At 50.3% G+C, this 18,020-nt stretch overlaps 3 protein-coding genes across 3 annotated transcripts; 2 read left to right on the forward strand and 1 right to left on the reverse strand.

Annotated features, from left to right (window-relative positions):
- Nucleotides 1–9,172: 9,172 nt before the first annotated feature.
- I302_103134 (uncharacterized protein) lies at nt 9,173–11,173 on the reverse strand (the record flags this gene model as incomplete). The annotated part of the gene is made up of 9 exons (XM_019188506.1): nt 9,173–9,335; nt 9,399–9,839; nt 9,904–10,199; nt 10,257–10,273; nt 10,336–10,535; nt 10,589–10,668; nt 10,725–10,839; nt 10,897–10,994; nt 11,054–11,173. The coding sequence occupies 9 exons, from the start codon at nt 11,171–11,173 to the stop codon at nt 9,173–9,175; spliced, it is 1,530 nt and encodes a 509-aa protein (XP_019048068.1).
- A 434-nt stretch (nt 11,174–11,607) lies between these two features.
- On the forward strand, nt 11,608–15,155 carry I302_103135 (uncharacterized protein; the record flags this gene model as incomplete). Its single annotated transcript, XM_019188507.1, has 13 exons — nt 11,608–12,066; nt 12,130–12,142; nt 12,198–12,303; nt 12,356–12,566; nt 12,620–12,647; nt 12,705–12,976; nt 13,036–13,203; nt 13,263–13,352; nt 13,404–13,474; nt 13,528–13,985; nt 14,048–14,618; nt 14,676–14,844; nt 14,898–15,155. The coding sequence occupies 13 exons, from the start codon at nt 11,608–11,610 to the stop codon at nt 15,153–15,155; spliced, it is 2,874 nt and encodes a 957-aa protein (XP_019048069.1).
- A 1,405-nt stretch (nt 15,156–16,560) lies between these two features.
- Nucleotides 16,561–17,946, forward strand: I302_103136 (uncharacterized protein; the record flags this gene model as incomplete). The annotated part of the gene is made up of 3 exons (XM_019188508.1): nt 16,561–16,603; nt 16,670–16,696; nt 17,645–17,946. The coding sequence occupies 3 exons, from the start codon at nt 16,561–16,563 to the stop codon at nt 17,944–17,946; spliced, it is 372 nt and encodes a 123-aa protein (XP_019048070.1).
- Nucleotides 17,947–18,020: the final 74 nt, after the last annotated feature.

The following is an 18,020-nucleotide window of genomic DNA, read 5'->3' on the forward strand; positions in this document are numbered from 1 at the left end:
AACCCCTAACCCCTAGCCCCTAACCCTAACCCTAACCCCTAACCCCCCTAACCCCCTAACCCCCCTAACCCCTAACCCCTAACCCCTAACCCCTAACCCCCTAACCCCCTAACCCCCTAACCCCTAACCCCTAACCCCTAACCCTAACCCCTAACCCTAACCCCTAACCCCCTAACCCCTCCTCCCTAACCCTAACCCTCCACCTCCTCTAACCCTAACCCCTCCCCTAACCCTCCCTCCTAACCCTCCCTCCACCTCTCTCTTCCCTCCTCTGATCAAATTGATGTTTAGCCAGTGATTCTTTGGATTACTTCATCAATTTCTTGGATCCTTCTGGCTGTTTGATCATTGCCAATCTCATAGACAGTCAGAGTCCTGTTAAGACTTCTTATAAGCTCCTCAAGTCTTCTAGCTTGTCTTCTCATCTCCAACATCTTAGCTCTAAGGGCTTGGTTGGTAGTGTGTGGTTGTTCAGACCTGACACAAGGCTTACCAGCTAGATGACAGGGAGCACATCTACCAGTAGGCTTAGCTACACAGAGAAGTCCATCCTTGATACACTTGGCACAGCCAATAGCTTGGACTACCCTTCCTCCAGAGTTTCATTGTGTCTTCTATGTCTGTCAATCTTGGTTTGGGACCAGGCTGGTGAAGGTTGATAGTCTGGTGGTGGTGCAGTTGAGTTGGCATCAGTGAGGTAATCTGGTGGAAGATCAGTTGATGAGGAAGACATGTTGATTGTATGGTGGTGATGTAAAAGTATAAAGTAAAAGAGATAGTTGGGGGAAAAAAAAAAGAAAAAAGTGGGAATAGGTGTTGTTTATATATGTTGCAAAGTGAATTTTTTTTCACTTGCTTAGTAAGCTGCAAGCCATCTTTTGCAAGCCATCTCTTTTAAGCCATCTTTTGCAAGCCACTTTTGCAAGCCATCTTTTGCAAGCCACTTTTGCAAGCCATCTTTTGCAAGCCATCTTTTGCAAGCCACTTTTGCAAGCCATCTTTTGCAAGCCATCTTTTGAAATAATTTTCTGACCAGCCGCTTTTTGAAAAACTTTTTGACCAGCCGCTTTTTGAAAAATTTTTTGGGCCATGACCAGCTATTTTTGATTTCATTTTTCAGGTGATTTTTTCCCCAAAATCTGAGTGTCAATCGGATGACTCACAGAGGGATGCTACGCACAGTGCTGCATTTCTCTGCGCTCTCGTCAGAGTCACTCCATACAAAACTGGCTTGATTAGTATGGGGCCTTCAAGATTATTGCGCTCTTGACAGAGGGGGATTCATACAACTTTGCGATAGTTTGCGCCCATTATTCTCCATACAAGTTGCGACTAGTCGCGCTGTAGGGTAAGGTGTGACCAGCTTAAGGATAGGCAATGCGACAGGCTGCGATTCTCCGTCAAGTCAACATGCGATGGGTTGCGCTGGGTAGTGGTGCTGGTGCGACAGGTTGCGATTCTACGACCCATCATATGCGATGAGTTGCGCTGTACTATGGTGCGACCATCTGCGCCACAAATGAAGGTGGTGCGACAGGTTGCGATTCTCCGTGATATAATATGCGACCAGTTGCGCGCTGAGTTGAGTTGCGTTGCGATAAGTTGCGCTGGGTATGTAGACATTGCGACAGATTGCGATTCTCCGTCAAGGCAATTGCGATGGGCTGCGCTGGCTGTCCCCATGATTGGTATACGATGAGATATATCTGTTGAGGATGTGTCGCACCATGTCAGAGATATGTCGGAGTGATATGGGCCATGACCAACTTTGGATCAGGATTGGTCGTTTGGTCTTGAAATTGGATATCAAGGTGGTTGCATGCACGCAAAGTCATGGATACTCAATGTCAACTGATAGATATATATATCCCAGCTGATGCCCGTGATCGTGTCTCTGTTCTCAACTCAACAATATATTTGCTATATTCTCATCCACCATGCCGGAGCTATTCGAGATCAAAGCATTTGCCGCTCTCCTCAAGGCATCTCTCACCGATACACCTCAACACTTTACGATCGTCACCTATCCGAAGCACTGTGGTAAAGATGCGATCATCAACAAAGCCGATGCCGAAGCTGCGATGGGTACTCCGATTCAAGTGGCTCTGACCAAGTCAGACATCTCTTCCTATGGTAAAGAGCTGGTCATCCGGATCAGTCCCACCCGGGTTCTCATCTGTCACTTTGCTCTTCATGGTCATGCGGTCACCCTGTCACCACAGCAACTCAAGATGGCCGATGTCTGTCGAGAGGCAGGACTCCCACCTTTCACACCACTCATCTTCCGAGCTCTCGGTGATCACAACTCAATTGCAGTCATCGATAGGAACAAGCTGTGCCGACTGGCTTTTGTTCAACTCAAGGATGGTGAACTCTTTGAGACTTGTAGGACACAAGGTAGAGGTCCTTGTCCTGTCAAGGAGTCCGAGCCGTTTGAGCAACTGGTACGATCCATTCCCTCCGAGGTTATATCAAACGGAACTTTTCTCCTATTGCCCATTATATCTATTCAAAGTAAGTCATCGGACTTGGGACTTGGGTCAGTATGCCAGCTGCTGACAGTGATATGTAGCCAGGATCTATTCAATGGGTTCGGTGGTTGTATGATCAACGAGCTCCTCTTCTATGCCGCCATCCATCCCCTCACACCCACCAACATAGTCTTCAATCCAGATGACACCCGCTATGTGGAACGACTGTTCAAGTCAATCTTCAGCTCCACAGCTTACACCAATAATGTCATACTCACAGCGGAACGGGCAGGTAGGATGGGTAATGGGTTTCATCATCCGATGGGTCCGACACAGTACAGGAAGAAGATCACCCGAGTCTACCGCAAGACAGGACCAACTGGCAACACTTATGTCCCAATCGAACTGGCTCAAGCAATGATTGACCGAGGCCAGGTCAAACCTATTCCCATCTCCCCAACCCGGGTCAACAGACAAGCCCGAACTCCAACTCTGCGTATGTCCCTCCCTCTTCACTGTGTCAGACACATCAAGGGCAAGTCCGGCAGGTACTACTACACAGTCATCGACAACTTCCCTCATCCACCTCCGGAAAAGGTCAAGTGGGAGGTCATCCCTCGGTTCTCACCTGGCTATCGGTCTCAAGAGCTATTGCTGGACAAGGCAGAGCCGTCGATAGGATGGGCCAGCTTCTTTGACACTCAGACCATGCTGAGGATTGAGAGCAGTGCACCTCTCAGGAGACATGCCGACACCTCAGCAGGACATGGTCGACCAGTCAAGACTCGGATGCTGGCTGCTCATCGAGCCAAGGTGCCAGCTGCAATGATGACACTGTTCAGCAGAGTTCCTGCCAACATGCTGGCCGACACTTTACAAGCTGGTCAAGCTGGCAAGGATCAACTACAGACTTGGTTTCTAGCATGGACTCAAGAGCATGAGATGGCCAGCCGAGAGGTTCAAGGGGTGTTGGCTGGTGATGCAGAACAGGAGGGAGAGGAGCTCGAGGTGATGACCAAGTAGGATAGGTATGCATAGAGATATGGCGCAGATGATCGCAGGAATCTAGAGTGCTCACCATAGCAAGTCGCAATGGATCGCAACCCATCCATCTTCTGGCGCAACCTATCGCAAGTCCCACCAGGCTTTGTCGCAACCTGTCGCAGCTAGCATACATGCAGTCGCATCCTGTCGCAGAGGGATGGGTCGCAATCTGTCGCAGGGGAGTTGTGATGACGAGGTGAAAGATATAGGTCGGTGGAAGGGATTTGTTGGGAACCTCATCAGTGGACAGGGACATCGGAAGGGGAGGAACCAGAGGTGATGGAGGATCAGTTGTTAGCTCATATGATAGCTGGGATGAAGTATGATCCACTGGTATGCATGGGCCAAGGAGTAAAAACCAGCTGGAATTTATATAGGGCATCAGAGGTGACTGGACTATGGTGGGGAGGAGAGTCGGAAGGGATGGCTGATTGGTAGACTCACAGAGGTGACAGAGCTTCAGTTGATAGCTCATATGATAGCTGAGGTCGAGTATAAGAAGATAGTATGCATGGGCCAGGGAGTAAAAATCAATTGGTTGTACACAAGTGCAGTACATCAACGAGAGACACACAAGACATGGAAGGTGATCTTGATGCCGTCATTGAGGATGTTAAACTTTCCTGAGAGTACCTACTGAACGGTCATATCGTATTCTCATATTGTGATACCATTGCTCTTCCACCACCATGCCCAGTGAAAACCACGCCGACCGCTCAGGAAAGTGCAACCTATGTGAGAAAGACTATGCGGACTTGTTGGATCATATCAAGAAGAAGCACAAGGGTCACAAGTTCACCGCAGGTGAGATCTCCAACACTGAGGTAATCATCTGCACCTGTGGTCGAGTGGTGCTCAATCAAGCAGGACTTTGCAAGCACAAGACTCGGTTCCACTGTCCCGATTATTCACCCATCCATCGTCCCAAGCGGTCACCCAGCTCATCTCTAACACCGGCTCCCTCAATAGCATCTCTCCTCCGTCACTCATCTATCAGTTCTCCCTTGAGCTCACCTGGTCCATCCTCATCCCGTGCCAGACCACTGTCAAGTTCTCCCTTGACACCTCCTCCAGCATCCTCCTCTCTTATCCGACCTTCACCATTGTACTCCCCTTGACCTCACCCCTCAGCTCTCCATTGACCACACCACCTCTTCGAACTCCTTCAACACCAGCGACTCCATCAAGAGATGCGGCTCAATCCTTATCACCCAGCAGCTTGCCCAGCAGCTTGCCCGTCACTGGGTTACAGCTCAACTCCCCTCTCCCATCCGTTCCTCCTCAAGGCTGATAGCTCCGGTGTCTTATGTCTATGAACCTTTTACAGATGATGATATGGAGGTGGATCAGCTGGAGGGGGAGGAGGAGCCGGAAGAGATAGAAATGATAGCACTATCTGACAATGGTTCTTCCTGGTCAAACAATAGATCGGACTCTGAAGATGATGAGGACGAGACGGTGGGGCCAAGAATGGTATTATCCCCTTCCTCAATGTCGTCCACCCCCCCTATCATCCAGTCTCCCATTCAGTCTCCCGCACCTTTCCTTCCGTCACCACCACCACCTGCTCCTGATGGACTCCAAACCCCTTCACTCCAGCCCTTACTCTGTCTCCCCCTCGACCATCACCTCCTCCGTCCCAACCTCAGCTTTCTCCCCCTCGGCAATCACCACCTCTCTCACAGTCTCCTCCCCTCCGGTCCATCACTTCCGACACCGTCCCATCTGGTGGGTGGTCACCACCTCCTGCACCACCACCCGAACCACAGTTTGATATCAGAGATCTCCCGTTCATGGAAGGATTTCAGATGCTTCCCGATGTGGTGGAGGGCAGGATGGCTCAGCTGAGGAGGAAGCCTATGGATGTGGATAGATGGGAGCTGGTACTGTCACCCGAGGAGTACCTTTGCAGGTTTGAGAGTTCCCTGGCCGATGTCCAACTCATCAGCAGGGCTCCCACCAGGAAGCTCCACACCACCTACCACCGAGGTCCTGCCTTTGACCGATACCTCCTCCTGGCCGAAGCTACCCATCAGCTCTGGGTGGGAACTCAGTACAAGGATGGGTTCTTTGAAGAACTCAACAGGTATCAAGTGGCCCAGCCCGGTCGGATGGTTCACCAAGCTACCCTCGGCAATGTCCATGTCCCCACCTCCGTCTTTGTCCACTGTCTCATCTCGGCTGGTTGTGATGCCATCCGACTCAAAGCCTACGGTCAGAAGATGCCCATCCTGAATAGGTTCCTCACCACCGAGCCTGCCCAAGTGGATCACAAGTGGGCAGAGCACAACGAGTGGGACATAGGTACCAGCTTTGGGTCTGACTACATCTGGTTGTTCCACTCGGCCACCGGTGTCCACCATGGCGTCCGTCATTATCCCATGATGGTGCCAGGCTCGCTTGACTTTGGGACCGTCAACCTGCAAGCCATGGATGACAACCGTCGTCAGTTCTCTGTGAAGATCTACCCGAGGATCGTCCATGTGATCAAGTCATTCAACAGTCATCTCCAAGGGGTATCCCCAAGACACTCCGGGGCATACGGTACCAGGTCAACTCGGCTTTGAGGATGATCCACAGTCTGACAAGCAAGGATGACAAGGGATTGGGTGGGTTCAGGATAGAGGTCACCGTCAGAGCACCCAGCCTGAAGGAGGCTACAAGGATAGTGGGTGCCACCCGATTCTTTGATCCTTCCTACTGGCTGGGCCGGGGTGATGGACCCCACTTCCGTCACCCGCTGGATGCCAAGCTGGTCAGCAGGGAGGCCTTCCTGCAGAATGCCCACTGGGTGTATGATCAGGCCGAGACCAACCGGATCTTCAGCGGTCGGGATGGTGACAAGCCAAGCAAAGCTCAGATTCAAGCTCTCACCGACATCCTCAATGGTCTGGGATGGAATGCAGGCTTCCGCAAACCCAGCAAGTCTATGTCCCAAACAGCCTGGTGGACCGGAACTAGGTGGATCCTACCTGCTTCCCTGCTCTCTCAGCCAAGTATCACTCTGATCAACAGATCAGCAGGGTCTATGATCTGGCTCGGAACTCCATGGCCAATGGTATGCTTCCCTGCAAGAAGGAACCCGATGGACATCGTCACCACTACCAGCGGAACAACCCTTCACCATTCAGGATCAGGTGTGCGGCTCCTGGTTGTAACCACAGGCTGGCTCGGGAGGGGATTCTGAGGTGGATAGCAGAGCTGGTCACCGCTGGGTTGATAGACGTCCCAGATTTGGAGCTGGAAGGGGACTGAGTAAGGTGAGTGTCGCATTCTGTCGCATCCCTCTCCACCACCTGGCGCACACTGTCGCCCATCCCTCCCCCTCCAGCGCACACTGTTGCAGCTCTCACCATAGACTGTCGCATCCTGTCGCAGGTGACCTCCCAGATGTGCAAGCTCTGCGATCCCCTGCGACACTGTGTTACAGACTGTACGGTGAACGCTGACTGTGAGATGATCGGGTGCTGACCGGTACAGCCCATGCTGAAATTTGATCCCGTCACCCACCCCACCAGTGTACCGAGTGGGTGAAAATTAATTTCCATGCATACATCTCAAGTCCTACGCATGTACAAGGATTTTATGCTGACAGAGTAGCTTTCCCTCTACCAGATGATATAGGTTTGGTTGCTTGAATGCATGCGTGGAGGTCATCGGGAGGCTACTGGGTCACCACCGGCTAAGGGGTCAGGCTAAGGGGTCAGAGGTCCGAGTGAGTGAAAATAAATTCTCACTCATCACACATCACTCCCATGCATGTGAGACTATTTTATTCTGACTGACCGAGTCGCTCCCTACCAGGTAGCATACATTCTGTCCCACTCATACATACCTGGTCGACACTCTGGAGGATTTTCAGGCTGCCGGTCTAAGGGGTCAGATTTGATCCCGGGCTAAGGGGTCAGACCACCGAGTGAGTGGAAATAAATTCTCACTCATCACACATCACTCCCATGCATGGCAGACTATTTTATCCTGCCTGACCGAGTCTCTCTCTACCAGGTGATATCCATTTGGTTGCTTGAATGCGTCGATGGAGGTCAACGGGAGCAGACTTGGTCATCGACCCCTAAGGGGTCAAGTTAAGGGGTCGGACCACCGGGTGAGTGAAAATAAATTCTCACTCATCACACATCACTCCCATGCATGTGAGACTATTTTATTCTGACTGACCGAGTCGCTCCCTACCAGGTAGCATACATTCTGTCCCACTCATACATACCTGGTCGACACTCTGGAGGATTTTCAGGCTGCCGGTCTAAGGGGTCAGATTTGATCCCGGGCTAAGGGGTCAGACCACCGAGTGAGTGGAAATAAATTCTCACTCATCACACATCACTCCCATGCATGGCAGACTATTTTATCCTGCCTGACCGAGTCTCTCTCTACCAGGTGATATCCATTTGGTTGCTTGAATGCGTCGATGGAGGTCAACGGGAGCAGACTTGGTCATCGACCCCTAAGGGGTCAAGTTAAGGGTCGGACCACCGGGTGAGTGAAAATAAATTCTCACTCATCACACATCACTCCCATGCATGTGAGACTATTTTATTCTGACTGACCGAGTCGCTCCCTACCAGGTAGCATACATTCTGTCCCACTCATACATACCTGGTCGACACTCTGGAGGATTTTCAGGCTGCCGGTCTAAGGGGTCAGATTTGATCCCGGGCTAAGGGGTCAGACCACCGAGTGAGTGGAAATAAATTCTCACTCATCACACATCACTCCCATGCATGGCAGACTATTTTATCCTGGCTGACCGAGTCTCTCTCTACCAGGTGATATCCATTTGGTTGCTTGAATGCGTCGATGGAGGTCAACGGGAGCAGACTTGGTCATCGACCCCTAAGGGGTCAAGTTAAGGGGTCGGACCACCGGGTGAGTGAAAATAAATTCTCATTCATCACACATCACTCCCATGCATATGGAACTATTTTATCCTGGCGCTGACCGAGTCCTTCTCTACCAGATGACATAACTCCTATCACATACATGCTTGCATGGTCGGTAATCTGACGGATTTTCATCCACCCAGATTTGATCCCGGGTTAAGGGGTCCGTCCAACCGGTCAAGGTGAAAATCTTTTTTCATCCATCCCACATCCCACCCAGCTCCATTTCGACTTCAGATTCGGGATCGGCGCCCTCGGCTCTGCCAGATAGGCCTCTCAGATGCATGCATGAAAATTTCACCCCGACGGTCCCCCCCCAGGTCCGGTCCGAGGTGCCCCCCCCCCCCCCCCCCCTCCCGATAACGGGCGTGTAACCCCTAACCCATTTTCACCCCCAACGGTCCCAGTCTGCCGAGGTGCCCCCCCCCCCCCCCCCCCCCCTCTCCCGATAACGGGCGTGTAACCCCCAGGCCCCCTAACCCTTTGATACCGGGCCTCGGTGGTCAGGCTTCACTCTGAGGGAGCTTGGGTTAGTGCAAAACCAGCACTCGACATACTATGTGACATGTCATCTACACATTCCCGTACAAAACATACAAACGAATACCCATTCTACGACAGCAAATGTCTACCTTCAGCTGGCACGAACTATCCTACCATCCGGCATCAACCCCCATAACGTATTCTGTTCTCGAACCGCACAACGCAACTCAGCACTTGACGCAGGAAGCACAAGCGTGAGCCCTTTATCGATCGTCTTCACGCCGCAAGATATGTCACCTTTGGAACGACGGTCGGGTGCTTCGCTCCCGGGTTGACTCGTAGGTCTTTCTCATCGATACCGGTGGGCTCGGCCATAGTCTCGTCGATAACAGTTTCTGGCGCTTCCTCCACGGCCAAGGTGTACGCGTCTCTTTTCGGTCTAATTGTGTCAACGATTAGCTGCAGAAGACCGTTCTGAGTGGATTGAACGGAGTCGACCTACTTGATGTATCTCTTGTCAACCCAAACGAGAAGGAAGATCATGGCGATGCAGAAAGGGATTAGACCGCAACTAGTTTGCCAGGCGTGTGAGTAGTGCGGAGCTTGTTTCGCTGGCCATATCAACACACCGCTCCAGCTTTGAATCGCGTAGTTGAGCGCGATGGTCGCTCCATAGAGGAGTGATCGAGACTCCGCATCGTGAGTCATCATTTTAGCAATCCACGCAAAGGATACGGGTGAATAGGAGCTTGGGATGTACAGGAAGTAGTAACTGAACCACTTCGCGCCTTGAGGTACGTTCCAGATCGACATGATGATATTGGGAATCAATTGGAGGGATACTTCCAGGATGAGGAGGAACGGTAGAGACGGGAACCAATCGGCGATGAAGCCCCAGGTGATTAGCGTCACAGCGTTGACGGCATATGCTGATAAAGTGATCCTGACAGATATCAACCATCAGCTTCCATCTCACTCCTGAAACAACAGTTATCGAAACTTCGTACGCGTTGATTTTCTGGACTGAGTATACGTCGAGTGATTTGACCCAGAGATTGAAGTAATTTCCACCGGCTGTCGACATGTTCATCGAGATATAGATTGCTGCAAAGATGTATAGAACCGGAGAAAGAAAGGTTCTCCTGAGAGCGGCGAAACCGGCTGCTTTGGAGGGGGCCTTCTTCCATCTTCGGTTACGCTCAAGCGCAAGTTCAGCATCGGTGTTGTTGTACCAGAACGCTCGAGGGTTCCGCTTGTTTGGATAATCGGGCAAGAAGAAGATCCCAGCGATGGCCCATACGATCTATACGACATGGTCAGTCAGTCTGGATCGATATGCTGATTACGAGAATTTTCTCACAGTGATCAGGCCGTCCACTATGCGAGTTCGAAGTCTTGTCAGTAACGCTCAAAGCAGGCTTGATCGTCCGAGAACTCACCAACGAAAAGCCATTTCCATCCCGCAAGTCCAGCTTTCCCATTTAGAGTTCCATACACCGCATTCTGAAATGCGGAAGACAGCATACTACCACACGGTTGGGCCGCTTGATAGATGCACATACGCCGAGCCAGCTCCATCGGCGTGTACCAAGTCGTCAGAAGAATGGTCATTCCCGGATACGCACTTGACTCGAAGGCTCTGTGAAAGACATGTCAGTGACATCCATCCTGTTAGTTCGACGCAGGGCTCACCCTAGGAACGCTCGTAATGCGTAAATTCCCTTGGCATCTTTGACAGTCGCCATCAAACAGGTGATCACACCCCAAGCGAGCTAAAGACGGGCGTGGTCAGGTTAAAAGCTCATTTCGCTAGAGTGGGCGAACTCACTTCCAACGTGGGTAGGTACAACGAAGGGCGAAACCATGTGATAAAGTATTGACTGGGGATAAGAAAGATGGCGTATCCGATGTTGAAGTAGGTGGTAAAAAAGTTCAACTCGTTGCTGTTTGATAGCAGATGTCATTAACTGTTTCACGTATCGACGGACAATGTTACTCACCCCAGAAGGCCCAGATCTTCCTTCATCCCACTGACGTACGCAGTACTGATAGCAGTTTGGTCTAAAAATTTAATGACTTGACTGATGAATCCGAAAGTCTATATCCATCGAAAATACTTCAATACGATATCTCATGATGTTAATATTGTTAGCTCACCATTAAGAAAAGGTCCAGTTTCCAGACTAGTCTCTTCTCGGCGTCACTTTTGACATAATTGGCTTCGGCTTCCTCGAGTGCCGACCTTTGTCGTTTCCTCATGGGAGTCCAAAAGCCCATGATCGATGAATATTACTGATGTGTTTAATGCAAATTGGAGGTCAGGTGGGAAAGGAAAATATGGGACGAACAAGGCGGAAAGGAACCAGGATACATGCTTATAATCCTTATATAAGGTATGGCGGGTTCATCTACCATATCTTGCAAAGCGAAAGCCTGTAGATAAGCTATCTGGATTGCCCCAGTCGGGTTTGTCAATTCCGAGCGGGTTTGTGAAGTCCGAGAGGAACAAACGCCACAGAGTTGTCTACCCATGGCGTCGACACGGATATGGCCGGGGGTCTTGATAAGCTTGCTATGCAGTAGCATCTGCCCAAGCGGAGTAAGACTACAAGAGACCAAGATAAGTGATCTTGGGAGGACTTCATCATTGACTTCGAAGATTGCTCCCACACAAAACCTTGTTTACCAACCGAATCAACTCCGTCTCCAACATGTTCTCGTCCAGTAAAGCCGAGACGGGTACGCAACTCCCAGTCATGTCGCAACAAGGGTGGTCGGGTGCGAATCGGAGAACTGGATCCATCAGTAAACAGCTGTGCGGTGTCTTAGCTCTGCTGGGACTCGGTCTTCTCATTGGAAACGCCCCAGACGGCAGTACGGAAATTTTCAAGGCGGGCTTGAATCAGTGTCGTCAACACCATGAACTGCCTTCGCCAGGATCACATCTCGATGGGAGGACTGTTTCAGACAGATATGAAGAGAGCACTCGACCGGTGTACATCTACAATGCCACCATATGGACGGGCGCAGACAACGGAACGGAGATACTGTACAACTCGTCCATCTTATTGCAAAATGGACTGGTGAAGAAGATAAATCCAGCGCAGCACCCGTTAGATGCTGAGGTAGAGATGTTTAATGCCAAGGGATCGTGGGTGACACCTGGAATAGTGAGTATCCTATAAATGGAGATCGTATCATGACGACCTTCCAAGCTGAGCAAACTTCCGCAGGTCGATATGCACAGTACGAGATTACATCTCTTTGTTACGATGCCAGTGCTAAAGTCCTGTGTTCTCAGGTCATGCCGGTCAAGTCACGTTCCCTATCTTTGCTGGCACAAACTCCTTGGTTAGTCGCAACAACATCATTATGCCCTTCTCGCAAGCGATAGACAGTTTCAACACGTAAGTGCTACCTCCCGCAGGGTTGTGAATGACATAACTTATGAACCTTTAGACACGATCTCGCCCTCCGCCTTGTCACTGCTGGAGGAACCACAACCTCAATGATATTGCCAGGATCAAGCTCAGCAATGGGCGGAGAAGCTTGGCCCATGAAGTTTCGAAACACGACGGCTAATTCCCCAACAAGTATGTTAGTGGACCCTCCTTTCGCAGTTAACGAACGTGGCTCGTATGGAAGGACTAAGGGTTGGAGGAATGCAAAGGTCAGCCTGTTTATCTCGCCTGTTAGCTTTAATCTAACCCGCAACGGTCGCAGCACGCTCTTGGAGAGAACGTGAGCAAAAGTGAGTCACTTGCATTCGAGAATGGACACCGTAGAGACTGATTGAGCCTTTTCGTAGCATGGAAGGACAAAGGCGGCACGCGAGAAGATACCATCTACTACATCCGCGCTGCCTATGCCTCCGCCGCTAAGAAACGGTTTCGGCAAGACGAGTGGTGTCGCACCGCCTCGACTTATGCAAAAAGGCAATCCCGAATACTTCGTTGGCCTTTTGGTTCACGTCCCTCCAGCCATGATATCCGGGATCTCGGGGCATATCCCGACTCGACTCTCGAAGAGGAACTGTTGGTTGACGTTCTGAGAGGAAAGGTCAGGATTCATGTTCATGCCGTGAGTGTCAGTAAAAACGTATGCCTGGTTGCCGTATTGACCACTGTCGGCTGCTACAGTATGAGAGTACGGACTTTGATGCGCTCATGAGGATAACGAACGAATTCGGTTTTCCTATTGCTTCCATCCAACACGCTCATGAAGCTTGGTTCTCGACAGAAACCTTGAAGAAGTTCCACGGGGGCGCCCCAGCTATCGCCATGTTTGCTACAAGCTCTATTTACAAGGTCAGTAAAGGTGTGCGGTAGGATCTAGAAGTCAGCTAAGTGTTCGAGGTCATTTCTAGCATGAGGCGTACAGGCATTCGCTATTCGCTCCGATCATCCTGGCGGAGCAGGGTATACCGGTGATCTTCAAAAGCGATCATCCACCTGCAGTGAGTCGAGTTTGCTGAGTATTAACACAACTACTGACGAATGGCGCAAAGGTGGATTCTCGATACCTATTAGCCGAGGCATGCCTGGGGCATTATTATGGTCTGGAAGCAAATCTCGCCTTGTGAGCGATTCACGCCTCGTCACGTCGCAGAGCACTGTTGATTATGTGTGCAGGATGTCGGTGACGTCGGCTCCAGCCAAAGCTATCGGTCTCGACCATAGGATTGGATATCTCCTACCAGGTTATGACGCTGATGTCGTCATCTGGCAATCTCACCCACTTGCAATAGGCGCAACCCCGGCGCAGGTATACGTGGACGGTATTCCTCAGCTAGACGACCCTGCATTGGTTGTACGTGGTCCTCAAGATCAACACGTTCCTCCTTCGGCGAACTACTCTCAACAACTGGAAGTGGCCAGAAAGTCTCACCATGGGGATGTCGACTTGACTCCCATATCGCTGGAACAGGATATAACCTTTACAAATGTATCAAGTTACATTTCGCGTGTTGACGGACTTTTGAAGGAGGAGACCTACACAGAGGGAGAAGTCGTAGTCCAAGATGGTGTCATCGTATGCGCTGGGGTATGCAGAGGGTATGGTGGTGAGAAGAGGATGAATCTGATGGGAGGTGAGTATGGGTGTATCTCATTTTGCATGTCTTGAGGTCGTCTGAAATCTTATACCTATCAGGCTCTATATCCCCTGGTCTCACCCTTTATGGTACATCTCTGGGTCTTATTGAGATCAACGAAGAGCCTTCGACGACAGATCATGATCAAAGCCCGTTATCACTTGTACCTCCAAGCGGTGCTGTCACTCGAGCAGCCGATGGGGCTGTTTTCAATGGCAAAGAAACGTTCATTTCTCTGAGAGCAGGCATCACCAACGCAATCACTCCCCCGCTGAGCTCAAACATCTTTAAAGGCTATTCTATGTATATCACTCCGTCGTCACCGCACCGACTTCACCCAGCAGCGATGATCGAAAAGGAGGTAGCCTATCATGTGTCCATCGGACACGCTCCGGTGTATCCTGTTTCACCTACTGGCCTACAAATCTCAGCTCAGATTCAAGCGCTTTTCACTTTGTTGACGAAAGAGGAAGCCGAAGGGTTGACTCCATTAGAGAAGACATTCCAGAAGATAGCTCGGGGAGAGATTGTGTTGGTTGTCTTCGTTTCGTCTGCCGATCAAATGGCGACTCTGATAGATATGAAGAAAGATGTGGAAGCGATCAACGATTCGAAGATGAAGATGGTGTTGTAAGGCTATCGGTTGCTCACCTGGGTGACACACTGCTAACTGTCTGTTCTTCGCAGTGACAACGCTTTAGAAGCCCATCTGATCGCCGATGAGATAGCAGCCGCCGACGTTGCGGTGATCACCAGAGTACGAGGTAATCCCGTGACCTGGGATGATTATCGCGCTTTGCCAGGTGCTCCACTTTCCGAAGATACCAATATTAGCACACTACGAAAGGCGGGAGTCGTGAGTTCGAGTGATCATATCGTAGGATGACCTAGCTGATACCGTGATGGCAGACGGTGGCGATAGGAATGACAGGCTCGCGAGCGTCGACTTCGAACTTGAGATTCTATCTCGCCTACAGCATGACGGATGACGTTGGGAAACTTGGGAAAGTGGACGCGTTAGCTTTGGCTACTACCAATCTCGAAAAAATTCTCGGAGTGCCATCTGCCGATACGTGGGTCGCAACAGAATATGGTGGCTTGTTGGAGATCGGGCAGAGCAAGGCAGTAGCTGTCGGTCGAGGAGATGGGGCAGTGGCGATTTTATAATCAACGAGCTTGTGTCATGCACTGGATAGCGAGATAAGGAATTGTACATCTTGTAGGACTATACATGAAGGGTTGAGCTTGTCCATGCGATCGATCGCTTCACACATTGTGGGTATGCTCTGTTTACACAGGCGGATGAACTGGTCGGACTTGTCCGAAGAGGAGATTGCAGTTGGGATATACACTCGCTGCACCCTTATCTTTACTCCACTTATAACATTTATATGTTTCCACACGATCAAATCACAGGAACCAGCAATCACTACATGTCATGAGTATGAGAAGGATCACACATGCCAGTAAGGCTTGCCTTGCGTGCCGGAGAAAGTGAGTCACGCCTTTTAACAAGCTAAAAGTTCCGGCTGAGTGCGTATACAAAAGAAAAACTCGCTGCACGGGCGGTATACCGGCTTGCAACTTGTGTAAGGATAACAATTGGAAGTGTGAGTATGTGATGGATCAGAGACAGTGAGTGCCAATCATCATAGACCCTTGTGACAGCTGCGGCTGACGAATAGACCATAACAAGAGCTCCAATGTATCGGAAAGTCAAATTGATGGAGGAGGAGATAGCCAAGTTGCGAGCTGAATTGGGACGTACGCCGGGTTTCTGTCACGGGCACGAAGGAGAGGATCCGTTGAGTTATGATGGCACTGAGAGGGCATATGTACGTGAAGGAGAGCTGCCGTCAGTAGAACGGCTTAAAGTGAGTCTCTTACGACATTTATATCATGTCGTGGAATTGAACCACGCCCATGTACAGATAGTCAACAATGCATCAGGGGAGATTCTACATTTTGGCCCCCCTTCATGTCTCATGCATCTGTCCGAGTCGGCATTTGGCTCTTCAATTCTCATACCAACCTCAGAACATCCCGTTCCGCCTATGTTTACCACAAGACCGAGCCCTCAGGAAGAGTCGTGGCAATTGCCGTCTTCGGAGCAGGCCCTTGGGGATGCCTATTGGAAGCTGCATCTTCCTGACACCAAAATAGAAATGAGCAAAGCGTGGCACGACAACCTACTGCGATGTTATGAAGATAGTCTGGAAGGTAGTCTGGTATTCAGCGGAGTGAGCCAAGATTCTACTAGCGGAAACTGATGTGATCTAATCTTTTCGTCCAGCTGGTAGACATCAACCGATTTGTCGAACATATGACGGCCAGTACCTCGCATCCTCGCTGTGACAGGACAGATCACTACTCGCCTCTTCTACACAACGCAGTTCTAGCCCTCGGCCTGTCAGAAATATGCTTGAATAGCAAATCCATATCGGTGGCAAGGAGAACAGCTTACGAAGCTGATGTCAACGCCTTATTATCACGCGCCCTACAATGTCTGGGACAGGAAACGGAGCGACCGTACTTAAGCACGGTTCGGGGTTTGATAATAGTGCAGATCGTCATGGGTCAACGAGGCATGCTGAACTCCGCTTTCTGTTACTTTGGTGAGTCATAACAATGATCCTCCCTCTTCTTTCTGAAAAGGATTATACTGATTGTATGGTCGATAGGCATGGCTATTCGCATGGCGGACTCTCGTGAGTGTCCCCTTTGATTGGCTTGGATCACAATCGTGTCTGACTGTATTGATGCAGTTGGTCTGGGGGTCGCTCGCGCTCATCTTATGAAACCCGGCCAAATCGGTGTCAAAATGCAAGAAGATTGCAACAACATTCAATGGATTCTGTTTATTCAGGACAAGTGGGTACACACAGTCTGGTACTGAAGCGTGAACTGAGCAAATGAAAACAGGTTGCAAAGCGTTACTTTAGGCCGATCTCCGGGAATTCCTTTAAGCGGTATGAATATCCCATTCCCGCCGTACTGGCATGTTGCATCTGGAGGTATCGATCTCCAGCAGGGCACACAGCACGCAGATGCCATAAATCTTCATCACAACGTACGTGCCGCAATGTGTCGTCTTTCATTCTTAGCTGGGGACATCTTGGAAAGATGGTATGTCGACGGTTTGCCCTTCCTACATTGTGTCAGATACTGGGAGAATCCATACTCACTTCATGAATTAGCTATTCCCCCAGGTTTGATAGGCTTTCCTCACAAGCCGAAATTGTTCTGAACAGACTGAACCAAAGACTGGACAACTTTCTGTCTGCCCTGCCCCATAATCTGCAAATTCCGTCTTCACGAATAGAAGGTCCATATCCCAAAGTAGTTATCGCGTTACACATTGCGCATTGGGTAACTACCGTCTCATGAAATTATACGCGCAATGGCTTGCTGATGGTGTCATGCCCAACCCATCCAGTTCAACGTTATTCTCCTCAATCGACCTTTCTACCGTTCGAATGGCGCTATGATGGGTAGCTCACAATCATGTTGCCGATGCGATCAGGCTGCCGGCACGGTAGTCGAGCTGATCACGCTGTGCGACACCACGTACGGTTTAGAGCACTCTTTGTTAATTACGGGTATGAACTTTTCAAGCTTTCGGGGAGTTCAGTAGCTAATCTGCTTGTCTTGAGCAGCGCACGCAGTCTTTCATGCAGGCTCCATCTTCCTGATGAAAGCGGCGTCAGCATTGGAACAAAGTTCTGCTTCCTCCGCTGAGATCTTGAGAGATCTGGAGAAGTGTATAGGTGCTCTGGAAGGTATGCGAATACCGACTCTCGCGGCATGGAATGCCAACACTCTGAGGGCGTTGAGAGAACAATGGCTATTCTCAGTGAGTGATCTCGAATACTCGTGCATCGTTCGAGCAGCCGTTCAAGACGCTTACGCGACATACAGTCAAGCCCAGAAACGGGTGCAGTCCCCTCGGAATAGGTAATCTGTCTGTTCGGTTGTTTCAAACGACTACAAGGACATGGGACGCCGTTCGGGAAAAAAGCAATGCATGGTCTT

This window comes from Kwoniella bestiolae, chromosome 2 (genome assembly GCF_000512585.2).
Source record: "Kwoniella bestiolae CBS 10118 chromosome 2, complete sequence".
Taxonomy (NCBI): Eukaryota; Fungi; Basidiomycota; class Tremellomycetes; order Tremellales; family Cryptococcaceae; genus Kwoniella; species Kwoniella bestiolae.